The sequence below is a fragment of the Pantherophis guttatus genome, chromosome 4 (assembly GCF_059756535.1).
Source record: "Pantherophis guttatus breed Tessera chromosome 4, ASM5975653v1, whole genome shotgun sequence".
Lineage (NCBI taxonomy): Eukaryota > Metazoa > Chordata > Lepidosauria > Squamata > Colubridae > Pantherophis > Pantherophis guttatus.
The window spans coordinates 116,468,350-116,492,944 of record NC_142066.1 but is presented as its reverse complement, the minus strand read 5'-3'; the positions used below and the strand labels follow the sequence as shown (position 1 = coordinate 116,492,944).

General features: G+C 38.7%; 1 protein-coding gene across 3 annotated transcripts in view; it reads left to right on the top strand.

The window, feature by feature from the left end:
* Positions 1–24,595, top strand: part of CHN2 (chimerin 2) — a 157,231-nt gene that overhangs the window by 47,827 nt on the left and 84,809 nt on the right. For all 3 annotated transcript variants that reach the window (XM_034402235.3, XM_087892620.1, XM_034402236.3), the window contains exons 2-5: positions 5,457–5,495; positions 8,713–8,768; positions 21,345–21,376; positions 22,767–22,880. In XM_034402235.3, coding sequence (XP_034258126.1) covers positions 5,457–5,495; positions 8,713–8,768; positions 21,345–21,376; positions 22,767–22,880 — 241 coding nt within the window. The remainder of the gene's footprint in view (positions 1–5,456; positions 5,496–8,712; positions 8,769–21,344; positions 21,377–22,766; positions 22,881–24,595) is intronic.

The window sequence follows — 24,595 nt, the reverse complement described above, 5'->3', positions numbered from 1 at the left end:
ATATATTTATAGTTCCATGCTGTTCTTTAAACACAAACATCACTTGTTCATTTGAATCATTTGTTCATTCAAGAGCATCTTTTTAACCTCAGTTTTTTAAAAATATATAAATATTAAACTTTAATTAGGATATAAAAATTACTTGTCTAATCTTCATCATTACTTTGTTACTTTATTTTTTTGAAATTATATAGCAAAGAAAAATTTTAAAAAATATAGTAAAAAAAATAAATGTTTCCCCCTACAATGTGCCATCATATTTTTCTTTACATGCATATCAACTCAAACATTATCTAATTACTGATCAAGGCTGAGGTCAATAAGATAATTTAATAAGCTTTAATGCTAAATACTTGAATAGTGGGAGGGGAAAAAATGTCATTTCTGGCCTTCAGCTATGACCTTTAAAGAACTGACAAGATTGAATTAGCAAGAAACAATTTATTTGAATAGGAAAGTACTGTATAAATACTAGTTCCACTGAATGATGCTTTCAAATGTTACATGTATCATTTATAATATTAATGAAATATAATTAACTCTGAATTCATTTCATTAATTTGCAAATTAATACGTTGTTTTAAAGAAAACATTCTGTACAGGCAGTCCTTGAAGGTGGGACTGGAATTTCAGTCATATGTTTTGACTGTTGAATGCCAAGGCACCCATGTGATCAGATCCGATTTTATAACCATTAAGAAAAGGGGTGTTGGTCCTACCTGACATGCTCCTTCTCGTTGGGTGGAGACAGCAGCCATGCTTGGGTAGTGACTCATATGATCAGATTGGAGGGCTGAGCCTGTAAAATTTGACAAGACCCGCCTCTGTTGCCAGGGATCCCAGCTTTTGGTGAAGACGGAAGGAAACAGGCTCGTCGTGTGGCAGAGACATTTGTGAAGAGTACCAGAAAGAGAAAAAAACAATACCCCAAAGACCCAGACTGAAAATGGGTGGGGATGGCTGTTGTCTCCACCCAACAAGAAGGAGCATGTCAGGTAGGACCAACGCCCCTTCTCCATTGAGGGTGGAGACAGAGGGTGGGTATGCTTGGGACATACCCAAGTTCACAGTGTTAGGCAAGGGAGGGCTCAGTCTGGGCCAACAACTCTCCTCCCGCAAGAACCCCTTGTAACACACTACGTCCAAAAGATGCCTCCTGTGAGGCAAACCTGTCCAACTTATAATGCTTAACAAAAGGGGAAGGAGAAGTCCAGGTTGCTGCTCTGCAAATGTCCACTAAGGAAGCTTGCATGGCCCAGGCCGTGGATGTTGCCACGCTGCATGTCGAATGCACCGTCAACCTCACTGGTACAGGAGACGAGCGAAGCTCGTAGGCCGTAGCAATCGTCTGGTGAATCCGGCGACTGATGGCAGAAGAGGATACCTTAGAACCTAAGGAGACAGGAAGGAAGGAGACAAGCAGGGGCTCTGAACGACGGATCGCTGCTGTTCTGTTGAGGTATATCCGGAGAGCCCCCCGGACATCCAGCGTGTGCCACTTCTTGTCTGACAAAGTGGTTGGGTGAGGACAAAAGTCTGGAAGAATAAGTTCCTGTGAACAGTGAAACACAGAGTTAATTTTAGGGACAAAGGTAGGATCTAGCCTTAGGACCACACGGTCCGCATGGAAGACACATAAGTCGTTTCTCATCGATAGCGCTGCGATTTCCGAAATCCTCCTAGCTGTCGTAATCACCACTAGGAAGGCCACTTTGCAAGACAGAAGCCGCAGGCTGGTAGACTTCAATGGCTCGTATGGTGCACCTGTGAGAGAAGTCAAAACAATAGAAAGGTCCCAAGTGATGTAACACCGGCGGGCATAATTTAGAGGCTCCTCTGAGGAAGCAGTGAATCAAAGGATCCTGTGACAATGAAGGAAGGGAACCGTAGGTTAGGACCGAAGTGAGAGCCGCCACCTGTCGTCGGAGAGTATTGGGAGAGAGACCTTTGTCTAGGCCGTCCAGCAAAAACATGAGAACATGAACTATTGAGGCCTGGATGGGAGCAACGCCGTGTAGGATACAAGTAGAAAATGCCCGCCAAGTGGCTGAGTAAATACGGTCCATGGATGGGCGCCTAGATGCCTGGATGGTCTTTATGACCGTGGCAGGGATATTATCTCGCAGCAGCACGTCCCACTCAATCTCCAAACGGTCAATTGCAACCACTGGGGATCTGGGTGCAGTATCGCCCCTTGAGATAGGCAGTCCACGGGGCAGGGAAGTCTCCAGGGGGGAGACACCAACAACTGCAGAAGGTCGGCGAACCACAATCTTCGCGGCCAGTGTGGAGCTAGAAGGAGCAACTCTGCTTGTTCCTGTATGAGCTTCCGCAGAACTCTCGGGATGAGGGGAATTGGGGGGAATGCATAAAGCAACCCGTGGGGCCAACGGGAGTGCAGAGCATCCACAGCCTCCGCCTGGTGTGCCGGAAATCTCGTGAAAAATCGTGGAAGTTGGGAGTTCATTGGCGATGTGAACAAATCGACCACTGGAATGCTGAACTGGGAGGACAGGACCTGGAACAAACGAGGATTCAGACGCCACTCTGCATGATCAATTAGTTGTCGGCTTAGCCAGTCTGCGCGTACATTCAATTCCCCTGATATGTGTTCTGCCCTCAAAGAAGCCAGCCGGCGCTCCGCCCAGAGACCCAATTTCTTGGCCTCCCGCGTAAGGGCTCTGGACCTGGTGCCCCCTTGGCGATTAATGTGCGCCTTTGCCATCACATTATCTGTAAGAACTAAGACATGAGATCCGGACACTAGATGTTGAAAGGCTCGAAGGGCTAAATAAACTGCATGTAACTCTAGCCAGTTGATGTTTAATGATGACTCGGGTGTCGACCAAGTGCCCTGGGCCACCTGACACAATTAGTCTCAGTCAGTTAATAAGCAGTAAGCCTGTTTGTAAAAAACACCGACAAGCGGCAAGCCTTTGGGAGTGCGAAACTCCACTTCACACCAAATTCAATCAGCTGAGAGGCAGTTAGGCTAAGCAGCAGTAGCGCTTTAACAGTCTATTAGGGGGAAAGTAGCTTCTGCTAAAAGCTCTGCTAAATAGAGATAGCCAGAGAGAGTCAAGCCTCATAGCGAAAATGTTAATTAGCTTCAATCAGCTGTGAGGCAATTTAAAATAGCTGGGAAAACTCTGCACTTTGTTAAAACTGCCGACAAGCGGCAAGAATCAGGGAGTGAGACAACTCCTCAAATGGAAAAGTTTATGGCTATAGTTGTTGGGAGAATCGATATGGAAGCGCAAAGCTCCACAGCTGGTAACATTATTTAATTGTTAGGATCCCGCTAGCTAAGCCGGTGACTGTGGATCACCCCCGGGAGCAGAAAGCTCCACTAACCTTTGAAACTGACCAGTTTCAGTGTGCCTCTTCTGTTAATCGAGGTATGTTGAAGTAATTTTTTTTTGTTCAAATCTTACCGTAAGCAAAAGAGTAGTCCAATACAAAGTCCAATGGTCAAAACCGAATAATCAGATATGAATAAAATACACTCTAATGCTGAAATCCCCTGGCAACAGGGGCTCAGCAGCGATTCTGAGTAAATTGCTAACCAAAATGGCCACCTGTCAATCAAATAAGGGGGCGCGAGGCTCCGCAGCGATTCTGAGTGGATGTTCGTTCAAAATGGCCACCTGTCAATCAAAAAGGGGAGCGCGAGGCTCCGCAGCGATTTTGGGTGAATGCCTACTCAAAATGGCCACCTGTCAATCAAAAACGGGGGCGTGAAGCTCCGCAAGAACGAAACTGCCTCAGAGCCTTCAAATCAATTAAGTAAGTGGAAACGCTGCAAAAAGAGCAATCAGATAATAAGGCAAGCCAAGACACAAATCTCCTTTACAATTCAATGGCAGTAAATGAGACAAAATGGCTTCCAGGCTATAATGTGAAGCTCTGTGACTAGAGGGACGCAATGTAGGGAGCGCAAACACTCCTCCAGCTACCACAATATATTTAAGGTGAGGTAAAGGATTGACCAAATAAGGAAGGGGGCGCGAAGCTCCACGATCCCTTCAGTCAGGGGAAGGTTTTTAAAATTAATATAGAAGGGGAAGAGGGAATTCCTTTTCACCCCCTCCCCCCAGCAACCCAGCAACGCTGGTTGCTGAGGTAAAAAGGGACAAAGAATTAGCCACACTCACGAAAGAATAGTCCAAGAGAAATCCGAGTCAAACCTTCTGAAAAAGAGAAATAGGAAAATTAGTAAAATTGTCAGAGACAGAAAACCACACGACTGTCCAGTCTGAAGGACTGAGCCAAAAGCTGGGACCCCTGGCAACAGAGGCGGGACTTGTCAAATTTTACAGGCTCAGTCCTCCAATCTGATCGTATGAGTCACTACCCAAGCATGGCTGCTGTCTCCACCCTCAATGGAGAATCACATAATCGTAAATGTGAAGCCATTGTCAGAGAAAGTGGCAAAGAACATTGCAAATTGTGGTCATGTAGGATGCTGCAACCAGTACAGTACAGTACAGTACAGTACTATATATAAGCCAGATGTCACGTGCCTGAAATGTGGTCATGTGATTCAAGAAGGAGAAGTGGCACATTTTACAGTGGCTGGAAATGTGCCACTCTTTCAGAAACCATTGCAATTCCACATAATTATTAAATGATAGCCTTTGCATATGCTTATGAATATGGTAATACTTTTATGCATGAGTTCAATCTTGTAAAAAACAACAATTAAGAAAAAAAATAGAAAAAAGTTCAATTAGAGGTTTTGTAGATACATGATATTGTCATATATGTGTGTATCATATAAGTTGCAGAAAGTGACCAATAACTTATTGTAATAATTGTTCTTGAGTAAGTAAATATGTGAAAGTGCAGTGTAAAAATACTATTTCATATCACAAATTGTAGCCTATTTTGCCTTTGCTTGCTGATACTTTATCTGATGTAAAGAGGAGGGTATTGCTATAATGACAATTCTACCTCATCTATCAAAGACCCTGGTACTGCATTGCCTTTGTTTTTTGTTCGGCTTCATTTGATCTGCAAATAAAGAAAATTCTAGCACTAACCATATCTGATTTTGGAAAAGTGGAGAAAACAGGAAACTCAGATCTATCTTTATTTGTCCTATACTAGTTTTTTCATTTTTACATTGACCAAATTCCAGCTGTCACAAATTATTAATTATTTATTATTAATATATTAATCATGTTCCAGTGGTCCAATATGAGAGCAACTGATATTGATGAAAAAATAACCGTTGAATGCAATTTTTAATCCTTAATGAAGCCATATAAATATGTGCTAGACATATACTTTATTACTTTGTAGAATTTTAAAAGATTATTCCAGAATATAAAGATATAACATGAATAAAACACTGTCATGTGTAAGAATTAATATCATTCTATAGGAAAGGCGGTAATTTTGATATTTTCACTGTTTTGCTTAATTGATTGAAGTTTATTTTATTACTATTCTAGATGCTGAAGAATATCAACCACCAATATGGAAATCATACTGTGAGTATTCAGAATTTAGAAAATGAGAATGGGAAGAGGAAAGAAAGTTAATTCGGAAATAAAGATATCAACAAATGTAATTTGGAGTTATAACCTAGAAAAAAAAGCATATAGAAATAAACAAACAAAGATTTAAAGATTTAAAATCAAATGTTTTAAAAATTTGAAAAAGATTTCAAGAGAAAGATTATAAATTGATCTAAACAATGGTTTGGAGATTTATATGACTGGATTATTTTAAACCTGTAGTATATGTAAAAGGTTTCCTGGTATAGAATTTTAGCTGTCTGTAATCAAATCCAGAGCTGCAACCCTTCAGAGAATTCTCAGAGTTGCAACCTCAACACATCTGAAGGCTACTGAGGAAGTTGTTTACCTGCTTCTAATAGATACTTTACTGAGGTAAATGCTTTTTTTCTTCAGCTTTGATTCCAGTTTTCAGACCATTTATTCATGACAGATACCATTGATTTGAATGCAGATTTTGTTTCCTGGAAGCTGTCTTGTAGATTTCCAAGGGCATATTGAATAAAATGTCAGTTATACCTTTTCCTATTGAAGAACAGCTTACGTTTAAAGTGGATGCATTTAAAGAATAGAATTTGAAGAACAGCTAGATAGGATTTCCAGATTATAACCACAATTTGTGTCTATTATAATGGACTGCTGGATTTGATCATTTTTATTGTTATCTGCTCCTCTTTCAGAGCTTTGTCCAGGGCCAAGCAATAAATCTCTCTCTCTCTAGAAATCAAGCAGAATTCAAGAGCTACCAGAAGAATAGTCATAAGCAAGACTTGAATACATAATAAGTTGCTATTTCAATTGTAAGATGTCTTAACCACAAAGAAGATAAGCTACAGTCCTCTCTTATAAATAAAATAGAACTGTTATCTTTCTCCAGGCCTAATGTGGTATCAGTTTCTGGTTGTTTGTTGTGCACAATGTTTAGATAGTAGTTTCATCTGGTCTCCAGCTCTTTATCCCTTCCTTGGCGACTTCAGTCCTCACACCTATTGATCTTTTTCTGCTTTTGGGCGAAATGTGTTATTTTTTGAAGAGGCCATATTTATGAATGCCAAGGGCCTCTATTTATGGAGCAATAATGTCAAATGGAGGAACCATGGCACTGGTGGGTTTCTACTGGTTCACCCCGGTTCAGGCAAACTGGTATTGGCGGTGGCAGGAGATTCCACCCACTCGCACGTCATCATGGACGCTCTGCACATGCGCAGAAGGTTCTTCGCATGCGCAGAACTGCCACACGCGAGCGCTCCCAATGCCGAACCAGTAGTGAAGGTAAGTGGAAGCCACTACTGAACCGTGGATCAAAATTTTAAAATGTACATTGTCTTGGATTTGTGCATCCAATTCTATTTTCTTAAACTATACATGCGGTGTGTGTATTTCCAATGTCAAAATAACCATGATATTAAATAAGTAAGAATGGAGACTGGAAGGATTTTCAATGCAGCAGAAAAGGGGAATTCTAAATATTGTTTCATAAGCACAGCAATATTACAGACATGGAATGCTAATATGGAAGAATTATCTGAACTAGTGCAATGTAGTTTAGTTAGGTTGACAGTTCTTACATCGCACCTTATATTACTGGGGGAAAAGGCCTTTTTTTTGCCTTTACTGTATTTGAAATCATTAATTATAATACAGGTAGATGCAAGGAACTGATGAGAATAAGCTTCCAACAGTCCAAGTTCCAGCATTTATCAATAGAACAAAGAACAATGAGATTTTTACTTAATCCATAAAGGACGGCTAAATTATTATTGACTCATTTTGAAATAGTTGTATTAGTCATTGTATGCAAAAATTTGATGTACCAAGCTTCTTTCTGAGCTTTTTCTGAAAGAAGAATTCTTCTTTCTATATCCCCAGCACAAAGCACAAAGATTCAAACAGAATGTTTGGATCATGGTTTGTAAATTGTATACAGCCTGTCTTGCAGTCACATTTTTGTAGGAGTTAAATGCTATGGAAGTTAAAGCAGATGTGTACTTTATATCAATAACCAACAGTTGTAGCTTTGAGCCTGGAAAAGAAAAGAATAAAGTTAATCAAATAAGGGGAAGTGTATCAGAAAGAAACACTGAATCCATTATAATGGATACAAGAGAAATTCATGTTGGTAGAACAAAATTTGTTGTTTGGCTTTTCTAACATTCTACTAGAGCCTTGTCAAACATCTAGGATATTCAGCAAAGTCATCCCTATACAAATATGAATTTATCTTCTAGCAACAGCAGTAGGAAATCATGAAGAAAAAGAGGGTTATTTTTTAACTAAGCAAATGATTACAGCTTGTCTGGGTTACAAAAAGCTTTTCTCACTTATGAATTCCCCGAATACCAACAAATTGCACAATGCAGTTGCACAATGCAGTTTTTTTTTTACCATGTTTTCCCGAAAATAAGACCCTGTCTTATATTTTTTTGAACCCTGAAATAAGCACTTGGCCTTATTGCCATGCTCTCAAAAACCCAATTAAGCTTATTATCAGGGGATGTCTTATTTTGGGGAAAACAGGGAATTTGTTTGCTGACCCAGGTAATTTTCTAATGTATTTAATTTACTTGAATTATTACTGAGCAGCTCATTTACTGACATAGGATCATTAGAGCTCAAATGGAAAGTAATTCTGGGAGAGAGAGCGGAAGGAAGCTAAAAGTTAAGTCAAGGATGGAGCTGATATAGAAATTCTGCCTAGTTCACCATGTGGGCAATGGTTTTTTTTTATGAAGTATGTTATTACAAACTTATCTTGCTAAAAAATTTTTACTTACTTTTATATTTTTCTGTCTCTGACACAGTCTTGACTTCTGGGAACTATAGGGACAATTCCATGCAGTTTTCCAGGCATCATTTGCAGAAGTGATTTGCCGCTACTTTTTTCCTAGGAAATTCACCCAATTGGATACCACACCTGAAGTGGTTGTCCATTTGTCTGACTTGTAAATGCAAAGATTAGAATATTCTGCATCTCTTTGCTGACCTTTTACAGGTCATTCAGATTTCTGCAGCCCAGTTTTATTAGCCCTATTTTACATATACATTTGAAATATGTTGGTATATAATCTCCATTTTCAGCCATTCTCATTTTATTTCAATTTTGTTCAAAGTATTTGCCTTAAATGTGTGAAAATAAATGCTGGAATTAATTGCAATCTTCTAACTATGATTGCACTTTTATGTTCAACAGTATATCAGTTGCAACAGGAAGCACCTCGTCCCAAGAGGATCATTTGTCCTCATGAGGTCAGTTTAGTTTTTTGCACATATTATTTTATTAGAAATATATTCATAATATGGATCATCATCTTTCATTGAGTATTGTAGATCTATTTTATCATCAAAGTTTTTTAAATCTTTATTTTTAATTTACAAAGTGGGCATTTACATCAATATGCTATGTATTAGACTGTAGGTTAAAGCATGTAGTCATTTATATAATTACACTGTCTTCAGCAGATGCAGTTTTTAATTGGTATTAGTTTTTTCAAACAAATATCTCATCTGACAAGATTTGTTTTGATAAATGCCCAAGAATACTTTGGATAAAATGAATTGTATACAGTTTCTATATTCTATATTGTATACAGTTTCTCTTTCTATATTACTGAAATGTGAAAAATTATATAAAAACACTGATAATTTATTTTCTGGTTCCATATTCATTTTTTTAAACAAATGAAAAAAGTTGTTTATTAGCTCATGTTCATATCCACAGTAGTTACACCTATTTGCACAATATCTTGAATGGAGTCTACAATCATCTTTTGTTTCTAAAAATATCATGAATATTTATTAATGATATCTATCTCAGCTTCATGAAAGCTTACTTTCCTACTATGAATTTTATAGTTGTTAAATATCTAATTAATGAAATCTAATTAATGAAAAGGATATATTTGCAAGACATTTGTGTAGAACATTAAAATAGTTCCAAGTACAGATCATCAGTCTCGTATACCAATTTGTCAGAGTGTCTGATGAAACATGGATTTCAACAGGCAGATTAAATTTTGTTTCCTTATAGATCTGCTTATGGGTTAGCAATCTTTTTTGATGCTTTAGTAGACTGTATCAAAGAATTTAAACCTTTCTTCTCAAATAGAATTGTTCCTGCCAATAATCAGCAATTGGCTGGAAAGAGTTCTATTTCAAGCATCAGGCAGGAGATTTTTCTAACAGCAGCTCTATTCATGCAAAAATGGCCAAATTTGTAAGCTGCAAAGCTTGTAAGTCAATTTTCTTTTATTCTTGGTGGGGCATCATTACAGATAACAATAGAATATTCTGGATGAAAGGGATCTGGGGGAGGAGAAATTGCCCCCTCAGAATGGGCTTGCAATTTGGGTGTCCTCCTAGACTCACAGCTAAAATTAGAGCAACATCTGACAGCTGTGGCTAGGGGGACCTTTGCACAGGTTCGCCTGGTGCACCAATTGCGACCCTACTTGGATCAGGAGGCTCTCCTCACAGTCACTCATGCCCTTGTCAACTCACAGTTAGATTATTGCAACGCGCTCTGCATGGAACTACCCTTGAAAAGTGTTCGGAGACTACAGTTGGTCCAGAGCGCAGCCACACGAGCTGTCGTGGGTGCACCTAGGTACACCCACATGACACCAATTCTCCGTGAGCTGCACTGGCTCCCTATTGGTCTCCAGTCACAAATCAAGGTGTTGGTTATTACCTTTAAAGCCCTATATGGCTCAGGGCCAGGTTATCTTCGAGACCGCCTTCTGCCGCATAGCTCCCAGCGACTGGTAAGATCCCACAGAGTTGGTCTCCTCCAGATCCAGTCAGCTAAACAATGCTGCTGGTGGGCCCGTGGGGGAGTGCCTTCTCTGTGGCTGCCCCAGCTCTCTGGAACCAGTTACCTCCTGAGATCCAGATCATCCCCACCCTATTGGCTTTCCGAAAAGCGGTGAAGACCTGGCTTTTCTAGCAGGCCTGGGGCCGTTGATCTTGCTCTTGATCTGGTGAGATCCGGCCATGAATGGCGTGAATGAGTTTTTAATGTTTTTAATGTTTTTAATTTTTAAATGTTTTTTTTTAATAATGATTTTTTAAAATGTATTGTGAGCCACCCTGAGTCTTCGGAGATGGACGGCATATAAATGAATGAATTAAATTAAATTAAATTAAATTAAATTAAATTAAATTAAATTAAATTAAATTAAATTAAATTAAATTAAATTAAATTAAATTAAATTAAATTAAATTAAATTAAATTAAATTAATTAAATTATTAAATTAAATAAATTAAATAAATTAAATTGGCTTCACCTGAGAAAATTCTGGTTATTTGAATTTCCTCAAGCTATCTTTTTAGAAAAGTATTCCACAACATGTTTTAGATTTTGTCAATAAAACCTTGACTATAATTAGTAGGAATAAGAAAAATTGTAAAATAGGCTCTCAGAATCTATCATCGGTCCAATAATTGTGGCCATTTTTATTAATATCTGGATTATTGTGTACCAATACAAAGAAGCAATGGTTGGAAACAGTGGTGAAATCCAATTTTTTTTTTTACTACCAGTTCTGTGGGTGTGGCTTGGTGGGCATGCAGGGGAAGGATACTGCAAAATCTCCATTCCCACCCCACTCCAAGGGAAGGATACTGCAAAATCCTCATTCCCTCCCCATTTCTGGGGAAGGATATTGCAAAATCTCCATTCCCACCTCACTCTGGGGCCAGCCAGAGATGGTATTTTCTGGTTCTCCAAACTACTCAAAATTTCTGCTACCGGTATCCAGAACCTGTCAGAACCTGCTGGATTTCACTCCTGGTTGGAAATTAATCAAGGAAATAAGCAACTTAGAACTAAGGAGAACTTTCCTGGCAGTTTGAACAATTAATCTGTGGAACAACTTGCCTATAGAACAGAACAGAACACAACAGAATTCTTTATTGGCAAGTGTGATTGGGCACTCAAGGAATTTGTCTTAGATATGCTCTCAGTGTACATAAGGAGAATAAAATACATTCATCAAGAATAAAAAGATACAACACTTAGTGATAGTCAAGGTTACTAATAAACTGTGAATGCTCCAACACTGGAAGTTTTTAAGAAGATGTTGGATAGCCATTTGTCTGAAGTGATGTAGGGTTTCCTGCCTAAGCAAGGGGTTGGACTAGAAGACTCCAAGGTCCCTTCCAACTCTGTTATTCTATTCTGAATAATATTTTAATTGTTGGTAAATTACTGTGGTAATTTCCAGTTTATTGGCACCCAGCATGCATGCAGTAAATTCCTATATCAGAGCCAGCTCCACATTAATCATTCAACTAGCAAAAGTATATTTTGGAGCTTATTTATTAAACATCAATAAACATCAAAAATTGCTAAATGCCAAAATGGGACAAAAAACAGGGAAGAGATACAAAGGCATACAATAGTTTATATTATATCCATCTCAATATGCCACAGACATCAATATACCACCAACATCTATACAACAGAGCTATAATTATTTTGTGAGACAGATAGTCCCAAAGGGAACGGCCATTGGTTATTCCAATTTCAATCTTTACATGTAAATACAACAGAATGGAGATGGAAAGTAGGACACCAGGTGATCTACCCTTTATTCAGAGCCACGACAGAATAATTTGGAAGATGGAGATGATGTAGCCAATCTTTAGGGAGATAGAAGATTCTGAGCTTAGTTGCTTTCTTGCAGATTTTTTATTCCCTACATTAGGTAATATCATCAGTACCAGTGACTAGTACTGATCATATTGCCTAGTTTGGGTAAAGAAACCTGGAATGAAAAACAACCAAGCTCAGACAGCACCAGGAGCCCTCATTTCAACTCTGAGCTACAACGTCTCCTTTATTGGAGACATAAGCCATTATTAATGTTAAGATTTCTGATAAGATTACATTTTGACTAGGTGCTTTACTATTTTCCTATTCAGAACTTTTTAAAAAAAATCTCTAGGGATGAAACTGGGGGATATTCAGGGAGAGCATCATCAAATGGAAGTATACTACTTCACATACAGTGCTTAAATTAGGAAATATATAATCCAAACCTCGAGGGAATATATATATATATATATATATATAATTTGATTTATATGCCGCCCTTCTCCGGAGACTTAGGGTGGCTTACAATGCGTTAAGCAATAGCCTTCATACTTTTGTATATTTATACAAAGTTTATTGCCCCCACAAACTGGGTCCTCAATTTACCCACCTTAGAAAGGATGGAAGGCTGAGTCGACCTTGAGCCTGGGGAGAATTGAACTCGCAGTAATTGCAGGCAGCTGGATGTTAAATGCTGCCTTAGGAGGCATTAGCCTCCTACGCCACTCAAGCTCCTTATTGTTACTATGTTCCACATACATTTTGAATAAAAATCAGGAAACAATTCACCAGAACAGATATATAAGAAGGGATAGATTTGTATTTATATAAGGTCATTCTTGTGTAAAGGAAATTAAGTTTAGAGAAAAATAGTACTTTTTGTTCAAGATGAAAATTAGAATAACAGATTAAAGTCTGCAACCCCTTCATGTAAATAAGAACATCTGTGCTATATTTTCTGTATTCCATAATTTGGTGTGAAATTGATTCAAGTTAATCACATAAATTTTTCCCTTTCAACTTATAGTATAAAGGAATCCTTACTGAAGGAGCAGTTCCTCTCTACTATACACACAAACGGGCCAATTATCAGCTTCCAAATCCACCCACAAAAATTCCCAACAATTTAAGGAGAAGTGTAGGCTGGGGCAGAGTAATAGGTTCAAGGTCACCCAACTGTCATGATTTCAGAGTCCATCAACCTGCACCTGGCATATGGAGTGAATCATAGTCCAGCCAAGTCCTCCAAGGGCATCACAATCCATAAAATCAGTTTAGTAAGCAGACTGCATATTTTGCATGATATTTTGAGTCTGACTAGCATCACTCACCACACTCATCCATAGTATATTTGTTTGCTATTAGGTGAACAGAACCAGGTGGACAGACCCAATGTAGTTATTAATTAATACATAGTAAACAAATGATATTTCAATGTGTTGGGGCAACCTAGACATTTAGTTGTAGATTCCAAGCTATGAATGTCACACTGGGACATCTTTCATTTCCAAGATAAAGAAACAGAGCAAAATATTTCTGTTCAAAATTTTGTCGAAGAAAGTTGCTGTCAAGGAGCTATCCATACCCATGTTGCTTTTGTTCAATGAGACCAAATCAAAGTCTAGGACTGAATGAAAATGATCTCCCTCTTCTCATGCAATATACACACTCTTTCTGTGAACCCCAACACTTTGAAAGTAGAAAATCCAGATGCATATGCAAGGATTTTCTATATTTGACAATGACTTTCTTAATATGACAGCAATAGGCAGTGCATTACTGAGAACAATTGAAATGGTTCAGATGTCTTTTACCATATTATCTTAGTAACACATCAGTTCAAAGAGATTTAAATACCCACAGAAAATTTCCAGCTAACATGTATTCCTCTGTAATATGGGTAAATTCCATGGATTTTGCCAATTTAGCTGTAAATTATTATTTGCAAAAGAAGGAAAAATTGTAATTAAGATATCATGCAAAAGAAAAATGAGAAATAAGAACGGTTAACCATAAAATAACAGTTTGTATGGAATAGTGTATGTCATCCTTTTTGTGCTTTTATCATAAGATATTTTATATAGAAATGTGCAATTTAATGGAAAAAAATAATGTAGGTATGGCAAATATTGGTGTCTGTTAATCATATCCAAAAGCTAGCATTTGAAATTCATCCATCCATCCATCCATCCATCCATCCATTCCATCGGTCAATTTCTTTAGCTGCTCATCTTAGTCAATAACTGGGCACTCACAGGGGGGGACACACGTTGGACCTGATTTTTGTCTCTGGCCAGTGGTTGAGTGGTCTTATTATAGGGGATATAGACATGAAACCCTTGTCATGGTCAGATCACTCACTCCTTCGTCTGGACCTTCGAACCGCTACACCCCGCCGCAGGGAGGCGGACCCAATTAGATGGATCCGCCCCAGGCGCCTGATGGATCCTGATAGGTTCCAGACGGAGCTTGGGCCAATTCCTGAAGATCTGGCACATGACTCGGCCGAGGACCTGGTAGCTGCCTGGGATCGGGCGGCTGGTGGGGCCTTGGATCGAGTCGTGCCTTTGCGGCCTCTGACCCGGTGTCGATCCCTCGCGGCTCCTTGGTTCACCGAGGAGCTGAGGGAGATGAAACGCCGGAAAAGACGCCTAGAGAGCGGTTGGAGGGCCAGTCTCGCTGAATCTGACCGAACACTGGTAAGGTCGCATATTAAGACCTACCTAGTGGCGATAAAGACGGCAAAGTTTAACTACTTTTCCGCCTCTATTGTGTCATCAGGGAATCGTCCGGCCGCCCTGTTCAGGGTAACCCGCTCCCTGCTCCATCCGGGAGCGCGGGAGGATCCCTTGGAAGGCAATACCTGTATGACAAAATCGCTCAGATCCGGGGGGATTTGGACTCTGACTGGGTAGATCAGGGCAGGGTGACGAGGAATAGTCTTGAGCATGTTACCTGGGAGGAGTTTGATGCTGTGACTCCGGATGATGTGGACAGGATTTTGGGGAGACTTAGTGCGGCCACATGTTTACTGGACCCGTGTCCCTCCTGGTTGGTACTGGCCTCCCGGGAGGTTACACGAGGCTGGCTCCAGGGTGTTATCAACGCTTTGTTGAGTGAGGGTCACTTCCCCGCCGCCTTGAAAGAAGCAGTGGTGAGGCCTCTCCTCAAGAAGCCGTCCCTGGATCCGGCAATATTGGCCAACTATCGTCCTGTCTCCAACCTTCGCTTCCTGGCGAAGGTTGTTGAGAGTGTGGTCGCGCGACAGTTTCCACAATTCTTGGAGGAAACATCCTATCTAGATCCATTCCAGTCGGGTTTCAGGCCTGGACACAGCACGGAAACGGCATTGGTCGCGTTGGTTGATGATCTCTGGAGGGCTCGGGACAGGGGTTGTTCCTCTGTTCTGGTCCTGTTAGACCTCTCAGCGGCTTTTGATACCATCGACCATGGTATCATGCTGCACCGGTTGGAAGAGTTGGGGATGGGGGGCACCGTATTACGGTGGTTCTCCTCCTTTCTCTCCTACCGGTCGCAGTTCGTGTTGGCAGGGGGGCAGAGGTCGACCTCAAGGCCTCTTATATGTGGAGTGCCTCAGGGGTCGGTCCTCTCGCCCCTCCTGTTCAACATTTATGTGAAGCCGCTGGGCGAGATCATCCCTGACTTTGGGGTGAGATACCACCAGTACGCTGATGACACCCAGCTGTACATCTATACCCCAGGCCACCCCAACGATGCCCTTGAAGTGATGTCCCAGTGCCTGGAGGCTGTGCGGATCTGGATGGGGAGGAACAGGCTCAGGCTCAACCCTTCCAAGACTGAGTGGCTGTGGCTCCCGGCATCCCGATATAGTCAGTTGACTCCATCACTGACTATTGGGGGCGAGTCGTTGGCCCCCACAGAGAGGGCTCGCAATCTGGGAGTCCTCCTGGATAGGCAGCTGTCCTTGGAGGAACATCTGATGGCTGTAACCAGGGGGACCTTTTGTCAGGTTCGCCTGATCCGCCAGTTGCGGCCCTTTCTTGATCGGGATTCCCTGTGCACAGTCACTCATGCCCTCGTCACCTCTCGCCTTGACTACTGCAACGCTCTCTACATGGGGCTCCCCTTGAGGAGCACCCGGAGGCTCCAACTGGTCCAGAATGCAGCAGCGCGGGTAGTGATGGGAGCAGCCTGGCGCTCCCATGTAACACCGCTCCTGCGCGAGCTGCACTGGCTCCCAGTGGTCTTCCGGGTGCGCTTCAAGGTGTTGGTTATCACCTTTAAAGCGCTCCATGGCATAGGGCCTAGCTATCTTCGAGACCGCCTGCTGCCACCGACGATCTCCCATCGACCCGTGCGCTCCCACAGAGAGGGCCTCCTCGGGGTGCCATCAGCCAAACAGTGCAGGCTGGTGACCCCTAGGGGGAGGGCCTTCTCTGTGGGGGCACCTACCCTCTGGAATCAATTGCCTCCAGAGATAAGGAGAATCCAAGACCTCGGTGCCTTCCGCCGTGCCCTTAAAACCTTCCTTTTCCAGCAAGCCGGGCTGGCCTAATTTTTTAAGTGTTTTTAAGTGTTTTGTTTATTGTTTTTAATTAATGGGGCCAAATTTATATATGTATATTTTAACTGTATTTTAATATTTGTATTTGATGTTTTTACTTGGCTGTTCACCGCCCTGAGTCCTCAGGGAAAAGGGCGGTATACAAATTCAAAAATAAAATAAAATAAAATAAAATAAAGTTTACAATTCAAAAATATATATTAGAAAAACCACAAAAATGCCAAGGTAAAGTGTTAATATGCTAATCAAAAAAGCCCTTTTTATTTCCTGTTTAATCCCAGTATAGAAACTGGAATTCATTAATTATATAGCATAGAAGTAGCTGAATACTCTATTTCAGATAAATGCTGATATATTGACTGTACTTTTGCAGGAGAGACTGGCTCAGTAATTCTTTAGAGTTGGGCTTGTTTTATCACTTCTCAGATGTTGTAATCTCTGCAACTATTGCAGCTGTTAGTTTTTAGAACAGGAATTTACAGACAGGTTTGCCAATTAATCAGTTACAACCCTTATTCTACTAAGTGCATTTTCCCATAACACTCCACCCTATTATCAAAAAATACATCTTGTTGTTATTTGTAATGCAACTAGTACATAAAAGATGGATTCATCTGCTTTTATTCTACTGAAGAGGGATGCTTTACAAGTAATTGTAAAGACATCTTCAATGTTTATGTTTTGGATTTTGAATGTCTTACTAATACACTTTTCATATTTTCCCATCATTAAAATATTAGAGATTAAGCAATATGGTTGCGTGGATGCACAAAGATAATTATAGAGGAAGCGAAATTGCTTTATAGCTGTAAATTGATCTTCAGATACTGGCAGTGAGTAAAAATGACTCTACACTTGTCAAGTTACAAAATCCTAAAATACTTTTTAGTAAAACATACATTTACACTTCCAGTAAAAATATCCATTTTTAAATGTCTATATTACATTTTAAAAGTGGGTTTTGATTTGCTTTCGGTGTTACTTAATTTTGGAAAATATTTGGGAGATTAAAAGGTATATTTTATAAATTTCCTATGATGGGTGGGAGTTTTTTCTTCTTTAACTGATCAGTAGATGGGGAAAATCTCATTTTTATATTGTTTATTTTCTATATTGCATCTCAATTTTTCACATCAACATTTCTATTTTGAACTACTAACAAATTTTAAATCACATTTATATCTTGATCATTATTTTAGTTTCAGCAACTTGATGCCTGAATTTGATGCTTTTAAAACAATAATAATCACTACCATCCTCTGAGTACATTATCAAAACTGATTTTGTCAACTAGAGATGAATATGGAAAGAGAATTCAAAGCATTACATTCATAAATGGGCACATTTAGTTTTCTTCCATTTCTTTTTTGAATTATGATACATACTATAATAATTGTTCAGAATGGATGTCATTAATAATTATTCCACATACAATTATCATTTATTTTTAAATCCTGAAAATCAACTAGCATTAAAAGGAAATTTCAAATATTTATACAAAAAGAATACTTGTAAAATGTTTGTTAAAACTAACATGCCTTTCAGTAGCGAGTATTTTCATGCCTTTTGATCCTTAAGTTTTGAAATATATTACATTATCTAACTGATCATATATTTTAAGTTGTCTCATTTAATAATATATTAATGTATTTTTTATTTGGTTTCTTACATTTTTGTTACACCATTTCCCTGCTTCTCAGAAATGTTCACAGAGCAGCTGTTCTAAGGGCAGCGATTTGAACAATGAAAACTCAGAGTTGTACACCAAAGTACATCAAAGTAGTTCCTCAAAGTAATACTTGAAAAGTATTCTTTCAAGGAGAGAAGCAACCGGAACTAGGAAAAATTTCCTAACAGAGAGAACAATTAACCAGTGGAACAGCTTGCCTTAGAAGTTGTGGGTGCTCCATCACTGGAGCCTTTTAAGAATAGATTGGATGGACAGCCATTTCTCTGGAATAGTATAGGTTTTCCTGCTTGAGCAGGGGGTTGGACTAGAAGACTTCCAACTCTGTTATTCTGTTAATACTGAAGAAATAAAAGTTGTATTGAAGTGCTACAAAGTTTACCATCTTTTCATGGGATATATCATACAGCAGAAACTTGCAGACTGGAGAATTAACAAGCACCATAAAACAGAGCCTTTACAAATGATAAAATATATTGAGATGTGAATGCCTCCATATTTTCTAGAAGATGTTGCTGTTGTAAAGAGGTTTTTTCTTTGTCTTCAGAGAATAAAGTATGGTAGAAAATTGTGTAAATCACAATTTGGACCAGTAATTTGGTCATTAAATAAAGTGATTGCTAAACTAAACTGTGACTATGCTAAAATTGTGACTATGCTTATGATCTTATTTCAGCTTCGATTTGCTTTAAAAACCTATGAAGGCAAGGATTGATCAAAAAGTACAGTCACTGTATGGAGTAGTTGGTAATGATCAAGTCACAAAATGTGATATAGAGCTATTATTATAATACAAGCAAAATGGGTGGAACTATTATATATAACATAAATGAGAAAAAATAAATTCCAAAACTCCAGGAGGTTGCATTATACATTTCAGCATTATAAAATGTGATTTCAGCATGAGGAAGAAGGTATACACTCAGCAAAGGAGGTGTAGCTTCAGCTTGTTTGCAAAAGAAATCTGACTTTATTATTGTGTGGACAGTCTGTTACTAAAAGCATTCTCCATAACTTTGCTCTATGCCTTGATTTTACATTAGCAATTTTTGTGCTTAGCCATAATAACTCTTATTTCATAATAATGGGAAAAAACAAAAAATGAATAATCTTATTGGAATAGAAATAATATATATATTAATTCTTTCTGTATTTAGGTAAAGACTCTGAGAACGCTAGATAGCAGCTTCCAAAATAGACAGCGCAAGAAAAACAAGAAGGGGCAGGGGGAAAAAAGGGAGAGAAGGGAAGTTTCTTACAATAGTATGATTATATTTCCCACCTTATAAGTGTTTAGTTTATACACTATCTTGAGACACCCAAGCTGCCAATTATTGGCTCATGAATTCAGTTTTGAACTTCATTTTCCGATAAACTCAAAAATAGCTAATTTCTTGTAAAAAGAATCTATTCAATTGCACTAATAAAATATGAAAGAAAAATACCCTGCACAAACATGATTGATTAACCCAACTTTTCCCAATCTGCTACTATTCAGTAATTTCTGACCAATCTCAACTCAAAACTGCTTAGCTGAAACCTAGTTTTCTTGATAAAGTTGTTCAATTCTTTGCCAAGGAAGAAAGGGGCAATATATATATAGATGTGATTATTTCCCATTTCTGTTTGACTTAGCCAGATGACAATATGAGGGATGACAGGAATTATTTCTATACAGTACATGACTGGATAAATTAGTGTCACCTAGAAACATTATTTCTGTCAATATTAAAATAAGCAGAAGCAAATTAAGTACAAATTATATTCTGTAAAGTTCTGCCCCCTACTGGACTAACATGTATTTGCTTACCAATGATAATTTAAATTGTACTGTGTGTGACAGTTATAAATTCAGTGTGATATTTTTACTATTTGAACTAGGAGTGAAATCTAAAATTTGTTACTACTAGTTCTGTGGGCGTGGCTTGGTGGGGGGGGTAATGTGACTGGGTAGGCGTGGCCAACTTTTTTTTTTTTTACTTTTAAAAGCATTTTTTCTACAACCTTAAGAGATTGCAGAAAAAAATGCTTTTAGAAGCCTCTGACGATCAGGCAAGTCAGCTGGGATCGCCAGACGCTTTTAAAGACATTTTTTTTCCTACAACCTCTTCAGCCGAAGGGGTTGCAGAAAAAAATGCTTTGAAAAGCCTCTGACGATCCCAGCTGAGCTTCGCAATCATCAGAGGCTTTTTTTTTTTTTACTTTTAAAAGCATTTTTTCTACCGAAGAGGTTGTAGAAAAAATGCTTTTAAAAGTAGAAAAACAGCCTTTGATGATCGTGTGGCTCAGCTGGGCATGGTGGGGGGGTGCAGGGATTTTTGCTACCGGTTCTCCGAACCACCCGCCGCCATTGCTATCGGATTGGGCGATCCGGGAGCATTTTATCCCTGATCTGAACACTATCTCCTGAAAGTGCATTTCCTAGAAATTTTTTTCATAGCAACCTGAAGTACATGAACATGGAAGGTATTTGCATTGAAATGAACTATTATGGTTATCATTTTATAAAGCTGATATTAAGACTTGTTCTTTTATATTTAGAATAATTGAGTACATTCCTTGGAGTGTTCATTTTAATTATTTCATTACAATGAAATGGAATTTCTTAAAAAAAAAGATTGTGGAAGCCAAAGCTCATAATATAATAACATTTTGTAGTGCATCAAAAGACTTCATTAAGCAAAACCAGAGATGAATACATAAAAGGAAGTAAGTGTTTTAATACATTTCCAGAAATCCCATATTAGGAGTATGTCAACTACAGTACAATTTCATTAGATTAACTGGAGAATTGATCCATCCATCCAACATTTAAATTTATGAGTACAATTTAGTGTCACAAAAGAGGAATGGTTTGCTACTGGTGTATCTATCTACTTTTCTTTACAACACAGAATGTAAAAAACCTACATTTGGAGCTAATTTTTACCTTATTTTTTAAAAAAAATATCAGTTCAAATCTAACAATTTTTCTAATTTTTTTAAATTGCATTTAGGTGGAGAACAGACCAAAATATTATGGAAGAGAGTATGTATTAAACTATTTGTTATTTTATATGGCATACATTAACTAATAATCAGCAAAACTTTGATTACTTTTTAAAAATGGGTTATTTTTAATGCGAATTTTTCTGAACAGGAGTGTGCACAACATTTCAGTTTCCAAAAGTTTTAGATCTGATGAGGAGGAAAGTGTGTTAGATACGTTTTGCCACCTTGAATTATTTGTAAAAATAATTTTAAAAGGTGGAGTATAAATTATCAATACATAAATAAACTTGAACCATGCTGACCCAATGCTTTGAGTGTTCATAGCTTGAAATATCATCATTTTGAGCTGGCTTATTCAGAGTTGGTTATTGAGGGCCACTTCCCTCAATATCAGAATAGTGGTGGACTTCTTCGTGAGATTGGTCCAGACTGTTTCAAATTCAAAACATCTAGTATGAACTCAGATCAGAACATTTTAATTGAAATGTTTTAGATTCAGAATATTTTATACACTTTTGAATATGATTATGCCTTTCAGACAATTAACAGTATCAAAAATATGATAAGTTTTTTTTATTTCTTTTCATATGCATATTTCTTTTTTTTAAAAAAAGTTTAAACTTCAAAAGCTCCAAATCATTATATTAATTAATGTTTAGTTTCAGTTCGAAACTGAATTAATGACCTGCATATATCTACATATAATAATTGTTCTGCGTATTATTTTGCCTAGATGAAAGACTCAAAGACCCAAACTTGCTTTAGTAATTAATATTGTTCTTTTTATCCATCATATAACTAGCAGCATGTACATCAAACTATAAACAAAGGATATGTACATTCACTATGATGCCATAATGAAAATCATAACATTACATAAAGGTAGTCCTTGATTTATGATCATAATTGAACACGGAATTACAATTAGTAAATTGTTTGATCATTAAGCAGATCCCCATATGATCACGTCTGATTTTACAACCTTTTTTGTAGCAATCATTAACAAAATCAGTTTTTATTCAATGTGCATTTTTTGCCAGGAATCAGAAGTAAATCTTGGAAGCTGGCAAAAAACATCCAAAATCATAATCCATGTGTTCATAGGATGCTCTTAAAAGAGATGTAAAGTACCCAAAATGCAATTATGTGATTGCAGGGGGATGCAAGATATAACACTAAATGTTTAAATGGCAAGGCAGTCCATCTTTTTTAAAAAAATAACACAATGAGATTCTAATTTTAATGTCTTTCTATTTAAAAACTTCCAGATTCACATATTAATAGTGTTAGCCTTTTGGGGCAGGGGCTGTTAGAAACTTCTGTGTTTTATTCTTCTATTTTCTCCCCCCACCCTCCAATATCAGTTGATTCTGATTTATTTATTCACCCATTCCCCTAAGAATTATAAACTGCTTTTGTGTTTCTAGATTTCATGGGATCATTTCTCGTGAGCAAGCTGATGAATTGCTTGGAGGAGTAGATGGAGCATATATTCTTAGAGAAAGTCAGCGACAACCTGGGTGCTACACTCTGGCCCTTAGGTAAATTCTGTCACATTTATTCATAAATTTTAAGAAATGTTTGCTAATCTCATGAATATAAGGAATAATTCGTTAATGACATGTGAATAAACTACATGCAAACTATATCTTAAAACATGATGTAATATATTGTTGTTGTTGTTAGTTGCAAAGTCATGTCTGACCCATCACGACCCCATGGACAATGTTCCTCCAGGCCTTCCTGTCTTCTACCATCATCTGGAGTCCATTTAAATTCACGGCTACTGCTTCAGTGACTCCATCCAGCCACTGCGTTCTCTGTCGTCCTCTTCTTCTTTTGCCCTCAATCTTTCCCAGCATTAGTCTCTTCTCCAATTCCTTCTTCTCCTTCTTCCTTCTCATTAGGTGGCCAAAGTATTTGAGTTTTATCTTCAGGATCTGGCCTTCTAAAGAGCAGTCAGGGTTGATCTCCTCTAGGACTGACCGGTTTGATCGCCTTGCAGTCCAAGGGACTCACAGGAGTCTTCTCCAGCACCATAGCTCAAAGGCATCAATTCTTTGGTATTCAGTCTTTCTTATCATCCAGCTTTCACAGCCGTACATTGCAACTGGGAAAACCATGGCCTTGACTATATACTCTTTTGTTGGCAGGGTGATTTCTCTGCTTTTTAGTAGAATATCTAGATTTGCCATAGCTTTCCTCTCCAGGAGCAAGCTTTTAATTTCTTGGCTGCAGTCCCCATCTGCGGTGATCTTGGAGCCCAGGAAAATAAAATCTGTCACTACCTCCACTTCTTCCCCATCTAATTGCCAGGAATTGAGAGGGCTGGATGTCATGATCTTAGTTTTTTTCATGTTGAGTTTCAAACCAACTTTTGCACTCTCCTTCTTCACCCACATCAAGAGGCTCTTTAGTTCCTCTTCACTTTCTGCCAGTAGAGTGATATCATCTACATATATGATGTTGTTGATATTTCTCCTGGCAATCTTAATTCCAACTTTTGATTCATCTAGCCCCGCCTTTCTCATGATGTGTTCTGCATATAAGTTAAATAGGCAGGGCGACAGTATAAAGCCTTGCTGGACTCCTTTCCCAATTTTGAACCAATCAGTGGTTCCATGTCCAGTTCTCACTGTTGCTTCTTGACCCACATATAGATTGCTCAAGAGACAAATAAAATGGTCTGGTACTCCCATCTCTTTAAGAACTTGCCACAATTTGTTGTGATCCACACAATCAAAGGCTTTAGCATAGTCAATGAAGCATAGGTAAATGTTTTTCTGGAACTCCCTTGCTTTTTCCATGATCCAGCATATGTTGGCAATTTGATCTCTAGTTCCCTGCCAGGGTTGGGTTCTACTTACCTTTACTACCGGTTCACAATAGGATTGCATTTGCTTGCTTCGCTTGCGCATGCCAAGATTCTACACATGCGCAGAAGCGTCTGCGCATGCAGAGATCACCGATGACGACATCCGGGGTGGTGAGTGGCGCCTCCCACCGGTTTTACTACCAGTTCTTGCAAACTGGTCCAAACTGGGGGTAACCCACTACTGTCCTCCACCTGTTCGAAATCCTGCCTGTACTTCTGGTAGTTCTCGATCCACATACTGCTGGAGCCTATCTTGTAGGATTTTAAGCATAACCTTACTAGAATGTGAAATGAGTGCAATGGTGCAATAGTTTGAACATTCTTTGGCATTGCTTTTCTTTGGAATTGGAATGTAAACTGACCTTTTCCAATCCTGTGGCC